This window comes from Columba livia, chromosome 6 (genome assembly GCF_036013475.1).
Source record: "Columba livia isolate bColLiv1 breed racing homer chromosome 6, bColLiv1.pat.W.v2, whole genome shotgun sequence".
In the NCBI taxonomy this organism is placed as follows: Eukaryota; Metazoa; Chordata; class Aves; order Columbiformes; family Columbidae; genus Columba; species Columba livia.
Window position 1 is genome coordinate 19,984,062 of NC_088607.1, and position 23,934 is coordinate 20,007,995.

A 23,934-nucleotide genomic window follows, 5' to 3' on the forward strand; every position below is an offset into this window, starting at 1 on the left:
TAACACACTAGTTAGCAAACAAAGAATTGAGCCAAATTTCTAACTTAACTTGCTTTTTTTTTTTTTTTTTTTAATTTAAGAGGAGCACTTTGGAGTCTAAGGAACACATACAAGTTTGCCTGCGTATTAGGCCATTTACACCGTTGGAAAGAGAAAATGAATTTCAGGTGTGATATTTAGTTTAAAATAACTTAAAAGGATTGGGGTGGTGGGCTGGTGGTGGTGTGTGTTTCTTGTAAGCTGAGATCTTTGTACTGTTTTGACACCTACATTGCTTGTGCTTCCTTTTAATAGGACTGTGTTTCAATTGAAGACTCAACAAGCATCATACTGAAGCCTCCCAAAAATTCTTTGAGTCGACTAAGTGAAAAAACTGCTGGACAGATGATGCAGAAGTTCACTTTTTCACATGTAAATGAATTGTCCTTAAGTTTTTTGTTTATTCCTGGAAAAAAGTTGTTTAACTTCTATTTTTCTTCGTATTAAAGACTATTGACAGTTTAAAATATATAATTTCAGATTATGTAAATGTAGAGTTTAAAAAATTATTTAAAAGTCTTTATGATTGTGTAAATAAAACAAAGATGACAGGTGTTTCTTGGTAATGCTTAGGTGTTTGGACCTGAAACAACTCAAGAAGAATTCTTTGAAGGGACCATGAAGCAACCAGTGCAAGATTTCTTAGATGGATGTAATCGTCTTATTTTTACATATGGCGTCACAAATGCTGGGAAAACCTACACATTCAAAGGTAAGTAGAAGTGCATTCTCTTTGAATTAGCTTCATTTTTTTTTTTTGAAGTGAGGATTATTTCTAGCAGAAATACAGGGTGCTTCAAAGAGACGGACCTAATGTCAAAATGAATTGGATTTCAAATTTGGTCCGTCTTTTTGAAACACCCTGTATTATAACTCTTAGCTTTATCTAAACTGTAGGCCCTATATATACACCTTGACTTCTCTTGGATATTAATAAATAGCCCTTGAAAGTCTCCTTCCATAACAAATGTCACTAAACTGTCAGTGTCATTGCCAGAATTCACATAAATATATAGTGATATTCCTTTGTAAGGCTGTAATAATGTCAACCTGGTGTGTGTGACTCTCATTTTTTCCTCCAAATATCTAGAAAGTCAGTGAGGAGAGGGAGTTGGGAAAGTATATAATCTGTATTTCAGGATTTGAAAAGTCAAGGATGAAGCAGTTTTTTAGGAGGGCTCATTCTTTGCTAGCACCTGTTACTTTGTTCAAGTTAAGTTGAATTAAAGTGTCATTATGATAAACAAAAAATCTTCAAGAAGAGATAAGGACACACAAATGTAATGTGGCAGTACTTGAATTTGCTATGTTACTTGGTTACTAGCTTGGTGTGAGTGCCAGCTAGATTTTACATAGGTTCTGACCTAGGCAATGCAGCTAGTGCTGTAATTGGTAAAAGCCCATCTCTGTCAGGAGTAGGAGAAATTCAGAGGCTGGAAGATGATGGTGTGAGAGTCTGAGGCAGAACAGTAGTTTCTATCCCTCTCTTTGCTCCCCTTCTTCTCTCTGTATTAGAAATCAAAGTGAAGTGAACCCTTTTAAAAACTGCATTTGGATTCAGAAAGATCAAGTGTGCACTGAGGCTTTTGTCTCCCTTTTTCCTTTCAGGTGCATAAATAGTATGTGCTGAGAGAAGGGTCTGGGAAAGGAGCAAGTTTTCACAAGACTCCTGGAACTTTTTGTGTAGTTTGTGGAACTACTATAGGACTATGGCTGGGAGATCAGTTGTCAGTTGTATTTCAAGGTTACTTAATTGAGAGGAGAAGTGAAGGCAGCCTAAGAAATGTGACTGAAAAACTGCAAATCTATATTAAATGTCTCTTGACTGTGGTTTGTTTGGGTTGTTTTTCTTCAGGCTAAGCTTATGCAGAATACCCCAGCAGGTTTTTTTTTGTGTTTTGTGATGGTGTTTGTTTTTGGTTTTTTTTTATTATTAAATGCCCCTTACTCTCTAAGAACATGAGCTGTTGCTGAAAGCCAAATACCTCTCAAAACACTCTAACACTCCTGTGACTGTAAGAATACAAAAAACCCCACTGTTTCATGCTGTAAAAAGGCCTCCAAATCTCTCGGGTATGCCCTGAGATTAAATTGCTTATCTTTCTGTATTCATTTATCTGTATAACTTGCTCACAGTAATAATTAGTCTTTCTTTGGTATGTTGCTTTCAGGGACAGAAGATGATGTTGGTATTCTGCCAAGGACTATGGATATGTTGTTCAAAAGTATTCAAGGAAAGCTATATACAGCAATGGATCTCAAACCCCATCGGTGTAGAGATTATATAAAGCTGACTAAAGACCAAGTGAGAGAAGAAACTGCTATTAAAAATTCAATACTTCGCCTAACAAAAGAGGTAGAGGAGCACTGCTTTTTATACTGATGGATACAGGGATATTTAGATTGCTCGATATTACCCTGTGTATTTTTTCAGTGGGAAGATACCATCTGTATTTAAGTGTGGCTGTGTCTATTTGCTGTCAGCCAGCTATTCAAAGTAGCAGCAAAGTGAGGAGCAGAGCTGATGAACCCTTTTCTCCTGTGGCTGAGTATTTGATAGGATGTAAACTCTAAGCTTTTCTTTTTTCTGTAACTTGGGCACCTGATAATTTCTTGTCTTTGGTTACTAGTGCTTAATAAAGACTGATTGCAAATAGCCTCTTCATCTGTGGGGATGCTAGTAGGTCTGTTCTTTTAAATGATTTACTGTCTTTCAGAATACTTGGAAGAAATTAATGATTTTGAGGTTGTTCCCCTATTCCAGTTTGGAAAATATCCTCAAAGGAGGCGAATGGTCTTTATTTTTTAACAGATTCCTGTTGAGTTGTCTAGAAATACTTAAATTTCATGAGTTGCCTGGAATTCTAATGCTGTTTAGTCCAATTACAGTTATAGGGAAATTATATTTTATGTAAAAGTAACTTAAATTCTGAAGTGAATAATATAAAAAGAACTGAACATAGGCTAGGAATTAGAACTGGAAAGAGATTACTGTGCTTTTTTATCTTTAACAAAAAGAATTAAGCATCTCCCAAGTGCTATGCTAGGTTATAATGGTGTTCTGGCTGTTGTGGGATGAAATATATTTGTTAACTTTATTTATTTTTTTAATCCATGAGTTATTAATAGTTAACTGGACTTTTCCAGTCTGGAAAGCAGGTGGCAGCAAAATTCTTTAAGACTTCACTTCAAAAGCACAGGCATATGTTAAATCTAGCTCTAGCAGTCTTCATGGATTTCAGAAAACTCTGTCACATTTGTGTTTGAGTAGACATATATGTCCTCCCTGGTTTCAAAAACTCTGGCTATAACAGAAATAATTCAGCTCATAAATTTGGTAGCAAAGTTTGCATTTGCTTCGAGACAGATTTGGGTAGGTGTTTCACATGTGTAAAGCTTAAACGTAAAAGGTTTGATTATGTGAATATTTAAATTTCAGGAATCACTACATGGAATCCCAGCTTTACGTGAGAGTTACTTGTGACAAAATATTGAAGAAAAAAAAGCCCAACTCAAACTACATCTTTTTTGGGGTTTTTGTGTTGTGTTTTTTTTCATAATACATGTTTCTTCTCTTCAGCATACTGGTTTTGGCAATGAGTTGCATTTCTTTTGCAGTTCTGTGCCTAAAATAAATTTTTTAAAAAGCCCTAACACTGAGAATGGAGTGTATGTCTATGAAACCTCATAAGCTTTAGCTGTAGGGGTTTATGTTGCCCAACCGCCCCTTTTTTTTTTTTTCTTTTTAAGAGCTCAGCGGAAGATGTTTTTCCTTTTCTTTTGAAAACTGAGACTTTATTTTGACTATGTAAGGCTTCCACAGCCTGTATCATGAAGCAGTTAATTACTCACTTCTTTTTTTAAGTGGATGAGTGTTCTATGTTTACCTCTGTTTCTGAGGATTGACCTAGTAAACTGTAAGATATTGAATCCTGGTTTACCAGATACCAGTAATAAAAAAAATCTGGTCTCTCTGGATTTAGTAGGTTAAGAGTAATGTGTAAATGGTTACTGGACTCCTGCAGATAATCCTGTTAAATCACTCTGTTTCTGCATGGGCTCCCACCACTCTATTTTTCTGTGGCTTGCTTTTTTTCTGGTTCAGCAAGCTGAAATGCTATATACTGTGATAAGGCTTGATGTAATAAAAGTGTCAGAAATGAATGTCAAGGTAAGAACAGCCTTTCCAACAGATCTGTACAGGTGCATTGAACTAGTCATGATGTGTAGCCAGGAACTTTGTACTGGCATATTGCAACTATGCTGTATTCCTATCTAGTAGGGCAACAAAGCTGTTAGAAAAGTAACTGGTGCTGTACTGGTGGAGTACTGTCAACAAAATATCTTAAATTCTCTTTTCTTTTGTAGGTAGACCATCAAAATAGCTTTGACAACAATGAACCAGTTGATTATAAGGGTATGTTTTACATTAAACAATTGCAATCAAAGCTGGCAAAGATGCTTTCTGAAGGTCGATAACTGACTTCTGGCCTATGTTAATAATAAAATGACTACTTGGCATTTTTATATGCTTGTGAATTGGATAGTAATCAAGTTATCTGGGCAGAAAACACAAGGATAAAGTGGTTAGAAGAATCTCTGAACAGGCATTAAATGAGATGGAACTGTAGCAAGGGAAAGTAGTACTACTTATGCTCTGGGTCCTAGTGATATCCTGACAGGCTTTTGGAGTACCTATATGGAATCAGATAAACCTAATTCTAACATTTAAAAACTACCTAAGTAATAGGTTCACTTAAAAAAGTTAGAATGAAGTGTACTTGTCAGTTTAATTCTGTTTTCTGAAGATATTGAAGAGATTTGAATAATCCAAGCTGTACATGTTTGATAGAATTTGCAAGTGGAAAAGGAAGTGATAGAGTAGGTGTCTCTTGTGAATATGTAGGTTAAGCACATGACTCCCAGATACTTAAGAAAAGGGTGGGATATGTCAGTGATTTTTTTTTTTTTTTAAGTGTGTTTTTAGAAGTCTATTCTGATCTCAGTTTTTGGTTGTTAATTTTTTAAATTGAATTCACTTTACTAGGCCTGTATTAACTTGTAATGTTTTGTACTTGGCAGGTGTGGAAGAAGTCTTAAATGACCTGGAACAATCTAGCACAACTGTGAAAAACTACGTTAAGTTTTCTGTTTGGATTTCATTTTTTGAGATTTACAATGAATGTTTTTATGATCTTCTGATTCCTACATCAAATTACAAGAAGAGAAAAACACTACGTCTTGCTCAAGATGTTAAGGGATGTTCTTATTTAAAAGGTGATTAGAATACATTGCGAATTGCCAAACGTGTAACTTGAAAATTCGGTCTTTCTCTAATAATGTCTCTTCCTGGATTAGAAAACTCCTAACTGCATTCACTGTGGCACTAGAAGTGTCTACGTTAAGTGTGAAAGGCAACAATCTATGTACATAGAAGTACCTGTACTTTTAATAGTGTTTTCTCTTTATTCTTGACTATAACTCTTAAAAGCCTGTATGTACTCCACTGCCTTGATATTTCTTTGAATTGGAGTGAAATAGTGAAAACAATTGATAAATTTGTTAGTAATTTTTTCAAAATTACATTTTACAGTACTCTTGTTTGATCAAACCTGTGATGTAATTTGTTTTGGGTTGGGAAGGGTAGGGAGTTAACAGAGTTCAAAAATAACGGTTCAGTGTTTGTTTCTGGTCATGGAAAAAATAGGATTTGAAACCTGTTTGCTTTGTTACAGGTTCTTTGTACAATCAAGACACCAATTCTAGATTAAAGGCTTTTTTTGCAGGTGTTTGTCCTGCCGCTTTTATCTTTCATATGCCAGGCTATAGATTCAAAAACCTGAACTGGATGATAAACCCAGCTCCTTAATTTCTTCAAATGCTAGAAAATGTGTGAAGTATGAAATAGTCTGCTTTGAACTATGCTTCAACATAATCTTTTTTTATAAATCTTGGAAAAGTAAGGCTGTTCCTGATGTTATTGAGGCATACCAGTTAATGATTTTCCTGGTCACAGCTAGTATTTTTGCTAGTAAAATTTTGGTGACCTCTAGTTCAAGAGGCCATAATGTTTATCTTACAAGTTCTATTAGCAGGATTGTAGGTATTTACTCTAGTACATACCAAGATGACATATAGTCGTCATATTGCAGACAAAATTCTTTCTTCACTGATCTTTTCAGTTGATGGCCCTGAAATATGTCCATAGTTTCCCGCTCCCTCAAGGTTGTAGCCTAAAACAGAGAAGTTGTCCAGGTAGAATTCTGCCTTGATGACTATGAATGTAGGGCTTTCATACTTATAATAGACCCTACCTTTTGGCTTTTCAGTGTTTAGTCTAAGGTTTCTCACTTAATTTGGATGGAATGTATTTTTGTGTGCTAATAGAATGAAATGATGCGATATACTTGTCCTTCCTTTCCCAGGGAAGGAAAAATCTTGATCTTAGTTGTCGTCATATAACTTCTGTCTGAAGTAGGCTTAGTGAAACATTCATGTGTCTCAAGTAAATTTATTATTTTTGGTGTGCATACATTATCCCCTAATACCTCCTTTCTTTTTCGATAATGATATTTACAAGATTATCATGTTTGTTCTTCCTAAAGATCTGCAGTGGGTTCAGATTTGTGATTCTAAAGAAGCTTTTAAACTTCTAGAACTGGGATTGAAACACCAGAGTACTGCAAGCACAAAACTAAATACTTCCTCCAGCAGAAGGTGAGAAACCATTTGAGTAACATTGGGCATAGAATGGTGTGTGTGTGAGGAATATGGAACTAAAATGTGTCTTGTGGCTTTTAGGAGGATAAAAGGCCTTAACAAGGTCTGGATAACTAGGTTTTAGTTTTGGCATTTTGTAGCAGTAATGTGTCCCAATGTTTTGAGCCATAAGGATTAAATCTTTCAATAAGATGAACATATACAAAAACTAACAGCATTTTATAAAATACTCTGCTTCAAGCAAATGCCCTTATCTTTATTCTATTTAAATGTCTGAGGAAAAAAAGCAAAAGTAGTGCTACATAAATATACCTTTAAAAGCTTGTTTCTGATGGAATGTATGCTTAGATATGTTGATAGGTTCAACAATGTTTTGAAAAGATGTTGTGGAGGCCAAACATATTTTGAAAGTATTGGTCTACTTTACTACTTTGCTTATGTTTAAATCTCTCCTTTTAGTCACAGCATATTTACGGTTAAGATACTGAAAATTGAAGATTCAGGAGTACAACGAGTGACCCGAGTCAATGAGTAAGTTCAGAGCAGAGTCACTCTATTCTTTTATGATTACATTGTCAATTATATTCCATGTTGGTGTACTAGTACTGCACTATGTAACCCAGTGCTCCCCGGTAGAGCCTCATGTGCATGTGGTGGTTTCCCCATGTTCTACACTCATACAATACTTGGCCATCTACCTCAAGCCATCAGGTTGCAACACTGTTCTGTATCTTGTCCTCTCTGCTTAGCACACAGTTCTGCTAGCCTTCTGTAACTGTGAACTCATCTAAGCCCTCAGAAGGAAGAGAACAGGGAGGAAAATTAGGAAGCATGTGGGTAAGGGTTTGGGAGGAAGTAGTGTGAAATTTGATAGGGAAGACAACATTGAAAAGGGTGAAAGGGTTCACGCAGATGAAGACCAAGAAATTCTTCCTCTAAGAAAAGTGATAATTTTAAAAAGTGAATAACTTGTGTGTGTTCTAAGGTAAATAAAGAGAATTTTCCTTACCTGCTTTCAGACTGTCAATGTGTGACCTTGCTGGATCGGAAAGATATACCAAGACCCGCAATGAAGGTGACAGATTGAAAGAGAGTGGAAATATAAACACCTCTCTTCTGATTCTCCGCAAGTGTATTAATGCACTCAAGAGCTGTCAACAGGCCAAGTAAGTTGTTTTATGAATTGCAAACTGGTTGTAGTTTTTAGGTATTGCCCACAGTGTTTCAAAGTTATTGTTTAATATACACAACACTAGTACTAAGTTTTTGGTAGAAAATATGTACAGACTTGTAAATTCTATACAGTAAGGTCCTGTTATACCAAAGTTATATTCATTTTTTTTTGTTTTGCTCTTTAAATCAATCAAATTCTAACACCCTTTAAATATACTGTCATAGATACTAGCAAATGAACTTTCTTCTTCTGCACTTAGTTTTTCAAACGAACTTTGGAATAAGTTCAAAACCCCACTCTTACTAGTGTCATAGTAAGGGTCAAATTTTCAGCCTTTTATTACACCTTTGTGAACTAACTAAATTTTCATTCTAATGTAACATTTTTCATCAGCAGGCTATTGCCGTGCTATCATAACTGTGTGCTCTTTGATAAAATTTGCCTGTTTTTCCTAAATCTTGTCGCAACTTTAACACTCTCATCATGATCTAGCTAACCACATACAAAAGCAATCCTTCCTACTGTTTATGCCCCAGTTCAAGTATCTAAATAAGAGTGAAATAATAAGAAAAGCTAGCTGTCTAAAACCAGTACAATATATAGCCACAGCTGGATGTAGCTGCTTTCCCCACAGGTTCTCATTTGAAGATCTGTTTCCGTCCAAGAAGTTAAATGAACTCTGTCTGCTGATTATACGCCCAGATGTGCTTTGCCAAATTTACTTACCATGTAACACTGATCCTGACAGCCTATTCAAGGTCTGTCACAACTTAAGATGATGAAGCTTTGCTAGCTTGTGTTCCTGATTAATCCTATTTTTTTTTTTTAATTTACAGTCTTTTTATCTTCCTGTTCTTTCCAGATAGAAAGAGCACATTAAAACTAGCAGCTGCTTACAGGGCTGTTAATGTATTCACAATGTCTTTTTTTGATCCTAATAACTTGGAATTTTAACAATATAGAAGAAATGTTCTGAGGCATGATCTCTTGAAGTGTTAATAGATGTCCATTGCAAATTGAATAGGAAGCAGTAACTTTCTTAAAATTATTCTTGTTTATCAGTCCTGCAGCAAAGCTACTTATGAGCTGTATATGTATTGTGGTAGGAATCTTGCTGAGTTCTGTAGCATTTCCATATAACTGAATAGCCATCATGTTCCTGAAATGCAAGCGACCTATTCAGTGGCAGGTGTGTGTTTAGTCATGTTTTATGAATTCTCATAAAATTTCCTATAAGCATCAAAAACTAAATCACTAGCTTTTAAATTTGAGGGCACAACTTCTGATTCAGGAAATGCCAAACTGCTGGGAGACAGTTGAGAAAGTTATCTCCATGTGTTTGGTTTATACTCATTTTCTCGCTTAGGCACTTGCTTTTGTCCATTCTCAGAGGCAGGATATACTGAGTGAGAGATCTCTGGTAATGTTGGATACTGCATTCCTAGAACTGCATACATCCTTTTCATGAATATGGAAAGGAAGAGAGAGATGGGATATAGTTCGGTGTAGCATAAGGCTATGTGACCTACCCTAGGCTAAATGTTGAATAGGCTTTTGGTTTAAGTGCTCTCATCAGACATAATGATAAAGCAGCAGCAGTCACCACAGCCATGCAATCTCTTCACGAAGAGCTGTGTATAGTCCAAAACAATTTTAATTGATTTAAAGACTACTGCTTTTGTAAATATTTTTAACTCTTCAGGCTGGATTGCATTTACACTAACCAGAAATTATCAAACTTCTGGTCATCTGTTCTTTTGTCTTTAAAGGTTGCAGCAGCACATATCCTTTCGGGAAAGTAAGTTAACTCATTTTCTTCAAGGATTCTTCACTGGAAAGGGGAAGGTATACATGATAGTGAACATAAGCCAATGTGCTTCAGCGTACGATGAAACACTCAATGTGCTAAAGTTCTCAGCAATTGCACAAAAGGTAAGTGTGTTGTAGTTTATGTTGTTGATTAGTACTTCTGAATTGCATTTGAAGAGCAGGTTCTCTCACTTCTAAGAATATGAATTCAGTTACTGGATTTTTCTGTCTCATTGCAGTAATATTTTCTAGTTATTCCTAGTCAGGCTTTATTTTGTTGTAAAGCTTTTAAAAAGGCTTTAGTAGACTGACTTTTTTTTCTTTGGACTGTGGGAGTAAAAATCCATAGTTCCTATAAAATGTCTAGCCTAAAAAGACACTTGCTGTATTTGGAGGAAATTTCTCAAGATCTCGGGAGATTTTTTTTCCTCTGTGCTTGTAACATGCTGACACCCAGGAGCAATTCTAGCTGTCCAATAAACTACTGCTATCTTAATTTGGAGTATTGCTCACCTGAAATATTGACAAAAATAGGTTGAGCACCAAAGAGTTTGAAAGGTCATCTCCATGTCCATAGAGGCTTCACTGGGAATGTGGAGGTGAAGCAGAATGAGTAGAAGTACAGTGATATAACCCTGGTGAGGCTGAAGATGAAAGTATTGAGGATCAGTGCTCTAACCTTAATGGAAGCAATGGGAAACATCTGTTGACAGTTAGGTATGTTGAAATGACAGGAGACCCTTTAGAGTGTCGGCTCATCTCCTCAGGTTAAGTACAATACCAGAAGTAGTAGAGTGTAAGGGTGATTCAGCTGTTCAAGAATGAATTTGTAGGATGACACTCGTGTAACCCAACTGGAAACTCCAAGTATAAGAAATACAGAAATTTGTTGGTGCATGATGTGATGGCTCTCTTGTAGGTTGTCAAGGTAGTGGATGCTGGTGTTCCTGGGATCATAAGAAGGTTTAGACTCTTTTGTACTCTAGCTGGAAATTGGTCTAAATAGTGACTCAGAACAGAGAGGATAGGTGGCTGTGGCAATACTACTCTCAGGAGGGCTACAGGAAAGTGCAACAGGTATCTCTTGGAAGTACCAGTAGAAGTATAAAAAATACTGATGTTCTTTATTTTTCTGAGTAGGTTTTAGTTATGGACACATCTATTCTTCCTCAAGATCAGTCATTTGGACAGAAATCAGCAAGAGAATCATCATTACTTAGTGACATTAAAATGCAGGTCCCAAGGAAAACAGCTACTGTCTTATGGGACAGAAGCCTAGAAGATGTGATTGAAGCTGATGATGAGATGGAGGAACAACATGATATGTCAAGAGAAGAAGCAGTGCAGACAGATGAAGAGAGAGTTCTTATTGGAAAACAAGACTATATGGTATGTGCCAGGGCTACTTTAAGAATTAGTGTAGCATGGAGTCTTGAAGCAAGGTATTTTCCTAGTTTCTCTCACCTCTCAACTATCTTTTTTTTTCTGATCACCCTCATTCTACCTAAATCCAGTGTTAAGAACTAAAAGTGGGATTACTTATGACTAAGTGCCTATTGTGGGAAAACTCTGAAATAAGTGTCTAAATACATACAGAATAGTAAGAATTGCAGATTTGGCTTTCTCTCCTTTTGGTGACCTATGGTCAATGCACAGCTAGTATTAATTGTTTTTTAGCAATATAGGAGGCTGTTCCTTTGTATTCCATGCACAAGAAAACTCTGAAAACAGTTCAAGGAACAGCAGTTTTAGTTACTTCTAGGAAAGACAAGGAAGAGGTAACAGAGGACTAGAGACTGTTTTGTGGAAGTTTCATTGATAGTGTCCCAGAAATGAACATCTGGGAAAAAAACCAGCCAAATCCTGTGGAGCTTAAGCCTGTTTTTTTAAGGCAGCTTCAAGAATTCTTGTAATAAACTTAATATTCTTTGCAAATGCCTGCTCTGTGCAAACTTAAATTGCTGTGTTAGTACCAAAAAGATATTTCAATCTACTCATGAATCCTCCTGTTTTTGAATAAGCTAATAAAAGAACGGGAAGAATTTTGCAAGCTGGAAGAATAAAGTATAATTGTAGTGTTTGAGGAATGAGAAAAAAAAATCTCACTTCTGGGAAACTATTTCTTTATGAAAAACTTAATACTAATGGTAATTCTAGGCGCTGCTAAGTCTCCTAGAAGAGCTGAAAAACAAACTTATTACTGAAAAGAAGAATAAGATACTGCTGGAACTAAAAATTCGTGAAGAAGTGACACAAGAATTTACCCACTATTTTGCTAAGCGGGAAAAAGATTTTGAGTAAGTTAGCTTTAAGTGGTTTTAAAGTTACTGGTTTAAAAAAATGAAAGTAAATTAACTTATTTCTTAAACCTGTCTCTTGGCTGTAAGAGACCACATTCTTCTGCTAGACTTATTGCCTTTTTTAATAGATCAATTTGTTTGGACTATGATTTCAGGAAAAATACTGTATAGGAAAGGCCTTGGTTTTTTGGGGGCGGATAGGGGTGTAACCTGTAAAGTGTTTGTTCCTGCAGAGCTCTGCCTAAGAGAAGAGCTCTGGTAGGATGTCTACAGAAAGAGTACACTTGCACATTCTTTAGTTAACACAATGATATTCCAAACAGGTGTTCTGGCTTAAGAAGCTTGAGAAAAAATGCTTGTAGTTAAATGCTGTCCATAATCTGCATATATATATATATATTTGTATTCCCCTCAATCTTCAGAGGAGTGAGTGGGGGGGAAATATACTTCTGTTTTGGTGTAGCAACACTGTTTTCTGTGTTGTTCTATCGTGCCAATTTTTTTTTTTTTTTAAAAGTATGTTTATAGGCAACTGTAGTAATAACTTCTTAGCAGTTCATGCTGGCTAGCTTGTTGCTGACTTATTTTTCCTACTATAGAGAGTACCTCTCTCAAGAGCGAGAACTCCTTGAAGAAAATTCTGATAGGCGTCTGGAAATCTTCAAGGAACTTGTAAATGGTTATACTGAAAATACAGATGAAGAAGATAAATTAAAGGATCAGCCTTGCAGTGGACAAGCTGGACCTCTGGTATTTTTATCTGCCCTCAATAACATTCCTTTTATTAACTACCTGTTAGGGTGGTGATATGTCTCAAGGGTTAGAAGGATGGATTCAAGGAATTGCAAGCTGTGTAACTGTATCCACAGCAAGATGTGTTTATCACATTTAATAGGAGTAGTTGCTGAACCTCAGGTATACATTTAGGAATCCTTGGGGTTTTCTGCACTTCTGCAACACAAAGTAAAAATTACTATATTCAAAGAAACTGGGGGAAAACCTGCCGTTATGGTATAAACACTGTTGCATTAAATGTCTATTTAAAGTATTTGAAGCTGACTTCTTAGGCCTCGTATATGGACTGTACTGGTCCCAGAGGCATTTTCTTTCTTAAGGCTATTGAAGCTACAATTGAAGCAATGAGAATTGTGTATACACTTAAGCCATATCTAGACTCTTAAACTGAGGCCAGTTCTTGTGAGTGTGGAAACCTTTGTTTTTAGAAAACAAAGATGAAAGATATAAAGTCTTTGTTTTGTTTACAACTTAATTTGACCACAAACTTACTTCACTTCACAAACTTTTACAGATACATGAAAACTTCAGATGTTATTAAATGCTATAAAAATAAAATAGCTATTGATACTGGAGACTTGTGTGTGAAGGTAGACAAATTGATGATCAAATCGCATATGAACCCACAAGATGACTTTGAAGCCAGAATTAACTGTACTTATTTGTTTGAATTCATAATGGTTTTCCAATTTTTCTGTAGAAATAAAGACTATTGTGTAATTTGCTATTTCTAGATGGATATAAATTATCTTCCAGGATGAAGAACATAGCATAGGGCCAGGCACCTACATTGATCTTGAAGGCATTATTGATTCTCTGCACAATGATGTCACTGATATCAAAAAGCAAGCAGAAGAAGCACACAGGTACATTGTGTCCCTCGATGAACCACAGAAGGCTATAGGTTGGCTTGAAAAACAACTGGGAAAAACTACCACTGAACTAACTAAGACCAAAGAAGAGCTGACAAAGAAAACCGATGAATTATTCAAAACTGAAGAACAACTGACTCAGAAAACCAAAGGTAAGTTGGGTGTAAGCGTGATGTGAAAGGCAGAAAAAAGAAATGACTGACTGCTGTAAAATAGAAATAAGTAGAAGTCACCGTGAAAAAAAATCAATTTATTCAAAAGCTATGGGGCACTGTTTAGTGCTGGAGTTAGTTTAGGTTTGGACTTGATTATCCTGAGGGTCTCTTCCAACTGAAATGATTCTATGAGATACCAGTAGATCTGGAAAAATGGATTAGTGAGTGAACTGTGTAACAGCTGTTTATTTGATGCAAGTTTCTTTTCCTCTTACAGAGTTTGAAATGCAGATGATTAAATTGGATGAGTCTGCTGAGCAGCTTAAAGAAGCAACTGAGGTAACTTTGTCAAGGAAAAACTTGTGTGGAATTACTTGCTTTAATACAAAAATCAAGTAGTTTAAAATGATACTATAGTATACTTATAGCAATTTTTATATCAAGTATAGCTTAACTGGTCTTGCTTCTAAATGCATGATATAGCTTGACACTGACTGAACTATTTTTTTTCCCAAGAAAATGAATACACAGAATAAAAGGATTCAAGAACTAATGAACATTGTGGAGCAAAAAGAGGATGTTATTACAAGACTACAAGATTTGATATCCCATTTAGAAGAAACAATAAAAGACTATGTAAGTCTTAAACATCTCAAGTTTCTTTATACAAAACATTAAATATATGTTTATAATGGACTTAACTACTTAGAAAGTTGAAAGTTTCTGTAAGTAATTGCTCTTTGCTTGAAGTGGTAGCACATGAAGTTGGCACTGAAACTTAAGTTACAGTAAAATGTGGAGGGGTGTTTGTGAAAAATGGGACTTTTGGAACCAGTGATCTGGAGTTATTAGTGGTGGATTGTAGATGAAACTGCAGAGCCATTCTGAAGAAAACAAACCAACCTCAAATTGGAAGAATTTAAGCAGTGGGAATAGAGGGATTATGTCACTGTCTCTTTATTTTTGCCTGAATGGAAGAGGAGGAAAGGAGGTTTTGCTGCAGTGAAGAGTCAGATTTAATTGAAGTTAGAAGTTAATAATACGAGAAGGACAGTGATTGCATAAATTGGCAACAAAAATCAGGGTGTTCCACCCACCACCGCCATGCACAAACACTTTCAAAGGAAAAGCAATAATATCAATGTATTGAGTAGAGTTTGAACTAAGAGAGCATGTGGTTAATAAAGCTTGCAACTTACTAGTCTGCTGCTAGATGCTGAATGCCAGGAGACTAGCCTGGCTAAATGTCTGTGGGTTAAAAAGAAAAAAAGTAGGTAGGGGGTTTTGTTGAGCCTGATGTCCAGTAACATGAAGTAGTTCTGATAAAATTTTAAAAGAAACTTAGCACTCTGATCCATTTCTCTCTTCCACTGTAAATGTAAGGCTTTGACTCCCAGAGCAACTTAGCATTCATACTATTGAAAAGCTCTGAGAGCGATAAGTCGTGATGACTGCTTCCTATTACTGCTTCTTCCAAGGGCAAGGCTCCAACTCTGTCCTGTGTTTCTATGAGATTGTGTGTCATGGAACTTAAAACATGACCAAAAGCCTCAAATCTGCTCTATAGATTTTGTTTTTTTCTAATGATTTACTGAAAGATGAGAAATTGGTCCTTGGCAACCAGCATGGCTTGCCAGTTGTGTCATCCTGCAAGTAAAGAAACTTTGTTCTCAGTGAAATATATAGCCTAAAGTATGTATGGCAGAACTGACTAGGCTTTCAAGTTGCATTAGGCCTGTCATAATAAAAATGATATGTGGCTTTGCTGAAGGTAGTTAAAACTCGCAACTCTACCAACGATAACAAGAAAGCAACAAACTTGTAGTGCTGATCATTTGCCCTTTGAACAAATTGGGAATTTGATAAACTCTTTTGACACTGGAAATTGTCTTCAGCTGGTAAACAAACTCCTCTTACAGGAAGTCTTGCATTTTTTTAGTTTCCTACTCTTGTTCTGTTTTCTGTGCAGTGCAAAGCATTGTGCTTATTAGTATCTGAAGGTGTACCTGCTTTTGGTTTAAGTAACTCATCTGTAACTGACTTATTCCTCTGACAATCCCTATATGTATTACCCAGATGGTTTTGTAAAAGTATTTGCATATAAGAGATTACTAAGCTTTTTAAGTTCTCACTTTGTGGAACTTCAAAGTAATTAATCTTATTTTAACACAGGACAACACTATAACTACCATTAAAAGACAACTGGCAGAAAAGAACTATAACAAAGTGACTGAAAGCAGCCAATTCAAGGATTGTGACGAAACTGTACTGGAAGTGGGAAGAAAACGTTGCTTTGAAAATAAGACTACCATGGAAGAAGAACCACCTACAAAGAAAGGTACAATTTCTACCATCCTTCAACACGGGGTCTTCCAAAAAAACTTGATTACTATACCAGAACAAAAGCAAAAAGCTGTCAAGCGTAAACATTATGGTATGGGGAGAAAATCCGCTATGTTAAACTGTAAACGGAAGTAACTTATGTAAATATCATCTGTTTTGCAGAAGGTCTTATACTGTTCACTCCTAAATGCTTAAAATAAAAGTTTTTAGTCTCTTTCTGCTGCTTTTTCTCACCTGTTAATGTACTTGCAGACTCAGCTGTAGTTCTTAAGCAATGTCTTAACTGTTCTTTTTGTACTAAACTTGCTGTTGCTGGACTTCTGGGAAAGTAGTGTCTCCTGGTCCAGTTTTTAAAAAAAAAAATCTAAGCAAGTGTCAACAGCATTAATAACTTGCTGATTGTTTAGTCATACAGTATGTGCTGTGAAACCTGGACTTTCCTTCTGTATGCATGCTGTGAACACACCAGCTCTGGTCAAGGGGACAGTGCTGGCAAAGGAGAAAAGCTTTCCATTTAAATGGAAGTAAAATTATTTGAAGTCCAAAGCTGACATATTTGTGTGGCTCTCACACTTGTACTTCCAGTCTTTTTGTTTTCCTTGCTTTATCTGTGAACTTACCAGTCTTAGAATGAGGTGAATAAGCAAGCTGCATTTGAAGACATTTAAGGATAAGGGTGAAACTTAAACGGACACAACTACTTATGTTATCCATTTCATTGGAGTCCATTTATCACTGAGATTGAGCTATATGAGACCGACTTCAGCACACAGCTAGGCTTCAGTTTCTCATAGAACTATGGAAAGCATACATGAAAGGAGAAAGTAAGTCTTCCCTTTGTGTCCCTTACTTTCTTGCCTTCCTTCTGCAGAACAGGTGCAAATGAGAATATCAACCGGGCAATGTTTGGGTGAGGGTGGGGTAGAAAGAGGAATAAGATTAAAAAATGGGGAGCAGAAATTATTTATCTCCATGAAGAAGAATAAAACATGTTAAAAGGAGACTTGTCAAATTTACATGATCACAGAAGACTAGGACACAGGTGGGGAATAAACTGAATGCTGGACTGTCATCACATTATGCAGTGAAAGAACTAAGGAACACTCAATCCAATAGAAGATGAGTTTCACTTTATGGAACAAAGCACTTCATAGAGAGGGTATTGAACTTCTAATATTTGCTGCACTGGAAGGTGGGAGAGACAGATAATTCTCATATTTCAGGAATGGTTCAATAAGCTAACAGCCAACAGGTTGATACATAAACACTAGAAGAGTTAAGCAGGGATGTATTGTCTTGCATTCCTCTAACATTCCCGATTGTTTTATGTCAGGAAAGATCTGTAGGAAGTGGTTGGGCCTACCAACAATAGCAAAAGGTTGTGAGATATTAGGTGGGTCTAGCAATGGTGTGTGTGATCCCGTAGGGCATTTCTGATGTTTGTACAACTTGTTCAAATAAATATTATTGGAAGCCTGTCATATGAGAACCTTCTCTCTCAGCACCAGACACATTGCTCATTTGTCTCTACCATCTTTGGTTGGGATGAATATTGAGTCCTAGCATGACTGTTTGATGGTGCCACCTATGTAAAAGTTACAGGAAGGGGGTAGAAAAAGAAGTTGATGTAGACTCCTTGATATGCTAGATAGTAGTAGGTTTGTTTTTAATCTCACGACTGAGGCTTGTTTAAACAAACAACACAAAAATAGAAAAGCAATAGCTCTTCTCAAAGATGAAATTACAGTTGCAATTAATGTCAACACTGAGGATGTTTTTTTTCTGTTGTAAAAAACAAGCTATTTGCTCATGTTCTAGTTTAGAAAGCAATTGAAAAAGAAGAGAGGAAGGTCCCAAACACTAAATGGAAAAACTTGTGCTGGATTTGTAGCTTCATTTTTAATCAAAGGGAATATTGAGTATGAACAAAACTTTTTGGAAAAGTATATGATACTGTTGCTCTTCTAAATGTAGAATCGGTGATTGCTGGCTGTATTAAAGATTTTATTTAACCAGTGAAGGTGGAAACTAGATGTAACTGTGGATGTTATCTAGCTCATAGGTATTTCTACATATTAACAGAACTAGCTAGATTTTTATACTAGTGGTACAGAGTAGAAGGCTGGGATAGAGCCATGGTAAAGTGTTCTTTAAGGCTCCTGCCTGCCTCTTGCTACAAAGTACGCCTAAAAGCACAAGAGGCACTTATTGCATGTTAAACTGCTCAGAGGGCTTTAACTACAAGATTTCAAAATGCAGTAAGATATGAGGGTGTGGCTTTCAGATAGTGACCATTTTCCATATAGCAATTGCTATTTGTTATTACTAGTGACTTGTACTATTGGTTTGAATAAAACTGAGCTGTCTGGATGTGGGTTTTTTCAGGGGATACGAAGGAGAGTGGGGAAGATGACTTTCTAGATGAAAAGATAACTGAATATGTGAAAACAAATACTTCTGAGAACTATGCAGAAATACTAACACTGAAGGAAAGAGTTGAAACCTTGGAAAGTCAGCTAGCTGCACTTGAAGAACAATGCAGAAGAGAAAAAACCAAAAATGAAGAGTTCAGTGAGCAAATAACAAACCTGCATCTCAAGCTCTCTACTTCCGAAGAAAGGGCCTCTGACTTAAGTCAAGAACTTCAGCAGTGTCAAACTGACTACCAGGAGATTGTTTCTGAATTGGACAAACAGAAAACTATAAACAGGGAGCAAGAAGAAAAGATTATTCAGCTAAATAATGAAGTAGAATGTGCTGAACAAAATATAATTGATAAAGTGTCACAAATTAAAACAATGCAGTCCAAAGTAGAGGAGTTGTATAGATGTCACTTAGAGTCTTATGCTATGGATATTGATTTAGTTAATCTAAAGGATTCCTTAAACTCTCAAAAAGATGAACCAGACAGAGCTCAAGGGAGTCCTGCGTGTGTGCAGCCCCAAACTGCATCTACAGCAGATCTGAGACGGGAAAGCTCCTTTCATTGTAGTGTTGAAAGCATGTGGGAAGAATGCAAAAATATTGTTAAGGATTCTTTACAAAAAGGTCAGCAGATTCGAGAACTACTTCAACAAGTTGAAGACTTAAAGAAGGAACTTAGTGACACTAAGAACTATAACAATCAACTAAAAATAAAATTAAATGAGATTGCAAATCAAGATTGTCAGTCTGTAAAGGAAAAAGAACTTCTGAATCAGTTACAAGAGCAAATCCAGAAGAAAACCCAGGATTTTGAAAAACAGGCTGCAGAAGATCACAGAATAATTGCAGAGTTTGAGGAGGAAGTTACCAGATATAAGGGAAAAATAAGAAAGCTTGAATGCCTCTTGGAGGCTTTCAGAGCTAAAGATGACAACGTAACAAAGTTAGAAGTAGTAATTAAAGAAAAAGAATCTATTATTTTAAATCTAGAAGGTAATATAGTATCTCTGCAAGAGAAAAATGCTAATTCAGACAAAAAGCTGAAAGAATTAAATGATCAAGAAGCAAATCTGAAGGAGGAAGTTGTGCAGTTAATGAACAGCTTGGAGAACATGAAACACTCTCTTAAGGAAAAGGAGAAAAAGGAGGATGAGCAAACACAATCCATAAAACTGTAAGTAAATAATGAAATGTCATAGCCCATTGAGAATAGACTCAAAATTACTTTCTGGGAACATCAGTTTATTTTGACATAACACATTTGCATGTTTTTCTATTTCATTAGTAAAACTGCTTATCTAAGTTTTAATACACTACTTGACTTTCATATTTGCATATTCCCTCGGCTATGTTTTTCTCACCTGTTTGTATTTTCCTTCAAAAATATAGATCTATATCATTAGCAATTATTGTAGGTGGAAACAGGAGCATGCGAGGAAATGAAGAATTATTTGAGGATTTCTAATAATTTTATGTGGCATACCCTTTCTGAAGGAAATGGTGTAATTTAATGTTCTATCCTGTAACTTGCATAAAAATAGGCAATGTTTTATTTGAAAAGGACTGAATGGTAAAAAGGAAAAAAGAATCCCAGGGAGGAAACAGTAGACAGCCAGTTTTGGTAACGGCTATTTTAGGTGAACAGAGTTTACTGTAAGAACTTGACAGAATAAAGGGTCTAGGAGAGTAGAACTTCCCCCAGCCCTCTCTATTTTTTTTAAACTTTTAAAAAATAAGAGAATAAATGTGTCTTAGAGATTATGTTTGCTATATGGTAAGGGAATTACAATAATGTAAACATAGCTTTGATTTGTTATGTAGTCCTTCTGATAAGAGTTTCTTTAGTGCCATGTCAGTGGCTGCCAGCATATATTCTAAAGTACCATTTAGCATGAAGATCTGGGGATTGCTGACCCTGTGCTTGTAAAGCTTTGAAAGCTTTACCTTTTGTGAGGCCTTGTTTTGTGTTGTCAATTATAGAATCTAAAAAACCTTCTATTGGTTTGTTTTAAAGTAAAAATCCAAGATGTCCATGTGACCATTTAAAAGTAAACCTATCAAACTTCTTAATTACTTTGTAGCACTTGTAACAACAGTACTTGGTGCTATGTTTTTGTTTTCTTCTATTTTCTTTTGATTTTTATTTATTTTGATCTTTACAAGGTCTGGGTTGTAGATATCAAGTTTAAACTCACTTGATATTAACCTTGTTTCTTTTGTTACCCTGTAAGGACATGTAATAATAATAATAATAATAATAATATTAGTTGCGCTAATGTGCTTTAAAAAAAATATTCCAGTGTTCAGAAGTGAATCTAAGCAGTTTGTTACTTCAGGATCATATAATGAGAAGCTGAAATCCAAAAGTACCATTCTGAAGCTTGTAATTGATCTGATAGATCTGAAGTTCAACTCATGAATAAAACCAGCAGTCAAGCCTGATTTAATGTGTAAAAGCTGATTCTTTGAGATGTGTAATACTAATGTTATTTATGTCTCTTAATTTCTAACACAAGGCTACGTAAAGATCTTTCTGAGAGCTCTGCCCTTGTACAGAGTTTGAAAAAAGATTTGCAGAGGAAAGAGGAAGAATATACAGATTTGAATGAGAAATTTTCTGATGCCAAGAAACAAATTCAGCAAGTAGAAAAAGAGGTTGGTAACTATAGGCCAAATGTTTCTTCTACAAATTTATGCTTGTTGTTCTGTCGTTAAAACCCATTTTCACCAATCTCAAGCTATGAATATTAAAAGCGATTAATAATAAAGCTCTTCTGAAGGATACGTTTCGAGTAACAGTGAATCTTAAGTTACACTGCCAATGAAACTGTAAATTAAAATAAGACTGGATGTCAAAACATGGATTAGTACAGATATTGAAGGAGAGAAGTAAATTTTATTAATACACTTGAAAAAGACTTGTGAAACTTATGACTAATCTAGTTATGGAGAAGGACTTAGGAATCTTCATAACAATCCAGTGCCATATGTTTTTATTTGTGCTGAATCCAAAGCCTCAGACTTCATACTTATGGAAAACACTGATCTCTGGTTGGAAGAGAGGGATTAATCAGGAAAGGAAAGCACTAAGTTCTAGAGGCTAAATCTAACTTGTAAAATAAGTTCTAAATCTAAGCTATGTTTTCTGTTAAGTTTGGGGAGAAGAAATGAAAAGATGCAATAACTTTTACTAATGTTAATTGTTAGTAGCTTAGTTATCAAGCAGTAAGATTTCTCAGAATTTCATGGGGTGTTGTGAGAACTGAATCCAAAATCCAAGCAAGAGTTTGGGCTTGAAGTGTAAGATTTAGAAAAGTATTCGTCTTCCTGCGCAGCCTAACATTTGAGGACCTTTTCTTACTCAATATTCAGTGTATAATCTTGTTTGAGAAGTAGCAAGGAGTGGATGGGATCACATGTCAGAAGACATTCTTATTTCTTAAAGGACAACTGAACTTGTATTTTGATTAGGTTATTTCCTGATAGCATGTGCATGTTTCGTGCTGTTGCTGTTGGTTGTTGTTGGGTTGTTTTGTTTTGGTGTTTGTGGGTGTTTTTGTGTGATTTTTAAGAATATATATATTAATTTTATTATTATTATTATTACATTTTTTTTTTCCTCTTTGCCAAATGTAAGACTATTCTATAGTGAAAATCCTTCCCTATGAAGGATGTACAGTATAGTGCACTTCCTGCAGCCCCTGAAATTTAGCTAAGATGCTTGCAAAAATTTGGCTCCTAAAGTATCTGGTTATTTAGATAACTTATGGAGATAGTGGAAGGCTTATAGGTAAATGTGAGCTTTGCTTGCTGTGTTTGTGCATTGTTACAGGTATGTACAATGCGATCCGAGGAGAAATCCCTGAGGAATAAAGTTAGTGAACTTCAGAAAATTAAAAACAAATTTAGTGAAGAATTGGAGATCAAACAGCGCACAATCCTGCAACTTAAACAGGTATTCTATTATTTAAAATTTTACTCGCTCTCAATTTGTTTAATTCATCTATTAATAAGACAAGTTTTTCAAACAACAGGAGACAGATTTCTAGAAATTGGGGTAAAAATAAGAGTAGCCATCTGAAATTAGTTTTAATGGCTGAGTGAAAGACATTTGAAGAACTTCTCACTGCAGGACACTGTCAAATTGTTTTAAATAATCTGCTTAATAAATACATAATTAACACCTGAGGATACCCTGGTTCTGATCAGTGACACTTAGATATGTTAGTAGTAATATCTTCCTCTAATCATTTTTTTTATCAACTTGAATGCTTCTTTATACTATGTGAAAAACCTATTTATTCTGGACTGTTTGTCTCAAATACTTCACTTATTAAAGCTCAGAATGAAAAGCTTCTTGCACTTCTTGCACATATATTTGTTTCTTTGAACACGTTTTCTTTAATTTGCTTTCAATGTGATATTTAGGAGCAGTTGAATAATGAGAAGCTGGAAGAAATTTCCAAACAGTATGAGAAAACACGTGAAGGTCAGAAAAAGCCATTATTGTTCCATTTTTTTTGGTGTGGAATGGCAACATAATGAGTTGTCATGTTGTTAATGAATTTGTAGAGTCTTGTACATTGATATTTTAAAAACTGAACATTAAAGTCTTACAGTCAGGAACTAATTTTTATTGTATCATTATTGGCAGGTATATTTCAAAGTAAAGAAACAGTCTCAGAATAAGAAACATAAACCCCAGAGAAAGTGTGAATTTGCTGTATCAGTATAAACTTATTAAATACTGGTATTTATTTGCCATTGTAGTTGGCCATTTTAACAAAATCAAGCACTGAAACATGAACTAGCATAATAACAGTTTTGACAAGTTTGATAAACACTTAGTGGTTGAACAGTGGTTAGTTTCTCATATAATACAAGCCCTAGTCTGTCTGATGTTAACACTGAAACACTCACCTAAATCAAGTTGACAACAATCACTTAAGAATTTGGACTTGAATAGTCTAGTAGAGATGTTCGATTTCTAACAGAGCTTTTGATCTCTGGGAATGGGGGAAACGACTTGTAATGGAGGCACTTTGGGACAAAATGGTGGGATCTAGGAGGGGGCTCATCTGTAAATTTATTTTGAAATCTTCAGATCTGTGTGCAAAGGAAAAAGTCATTGAAGACATGCGGATGACATTAGAAGAGCAAGAGCAGACTCAGATTCAACAAGAGCAAGTGCTTGAAGCCAAATTAGAAGAGACCAACAGATTAGTTCTAGGTAATCTTTCCATGGAAAGGGATCAGAGAAGCAAATTGTATTGAATGTGTTGGCATAACTGCTTTAAATTTGT

General features: G+C 35.6%; 1 protein-coding gene across 1 annotated transcript in view; it reads left to right on the forward strand.

Moving 5' to 3' along the window:
* Nucleotides 1–23,934, forward strand: part of KIF20B (kinesin family member 20B) — a 40,975-nt gene that overhangs the window by 3,172 nt on the left and 13,869 nt on the right. The window contains exons 3-24 of the mRNA XM_021288358.2: nucleotides 81–167; nucleotides 295–411; nucleotides 613–751; nucleotides 2,211–2,395; nucleotides 4,408–4,456; nucleotides 5,122–5,316; nucleotides 6,645–6,756; nucleotides 7,219–7,290; nucleotides 7,779–7,925; nucleotides 9,703–9,865; nucleotides 10,883–11,131; nucleotides 11,900–12,039; nucleotides 12,642–12,792; nucleotides 13,594–13,861; nucleotides 14,142–14,203; nucleotides 14,381–14,500; nucleotides 16,037–16,202; nucleotides 18,593–19,805; nucleotides 21,148–21,286; nucleotides 22,464–22,586; nucleotides 23,060–23,120; nucleotides 23,736–23,861. Coding sequence (XP_021144033.2) covers nucleotides 81–167; nucleotides 295–411; nucleotides 613–751; nucleotides 2,211–2,395; nucleotides 4,408–4,456; nucleotides 5,122–5,316; nucleotides 6,645–6,756; nucleotides 7,219–7,290; nucleotides 7,779–7,925; nucleotides 9,703–9,865; nucleotides 10,883–11,131; nucleotides 11,900–12,039; nucleotides 12,642–12,792; nucleotides 13,594–13,861; nucleotides 14,142–14,203; nucleotides 14,381–14,500; nucleotides 16,037–16,202; nucleotides 18,593–19,805; nucleotides 21,148–21,286; nucleotides 22,464–22,586; nucleotides 23,060–23,120; nucleotides 23,736–23,861 — 4,084 coding nt within the window. The remainder of the gene's footprint in view (nucleotides 1–80; nucleotides 168–294; nucleotides 412–612; nucleotides 752–2,210; nucleotides 2,396–4,407; nucleotides 4,457–5,121; nucleotides 5,317–6,644; nucleotides 6,757–7,218; nucleotides 7,291–7,778; nucleotides 7,926–9,702; nucleotides 9,866–10,882; nucleotides 11,132–11,899; nucleotides 12,040–12,641; nucleotides 12,793–13,593; nucleotides 13,862–14,141; nucleotides 14,204–14,380; nucleotides 14,501–16,036; nucleotides 16,203–18,592; nucleotides 19,806–21,147; nucleotides 21,287–22,463; nucleotides 22,587–23,059; nucleotides 23,121–23,735; nucleotides 23,862–23,934) is intronic.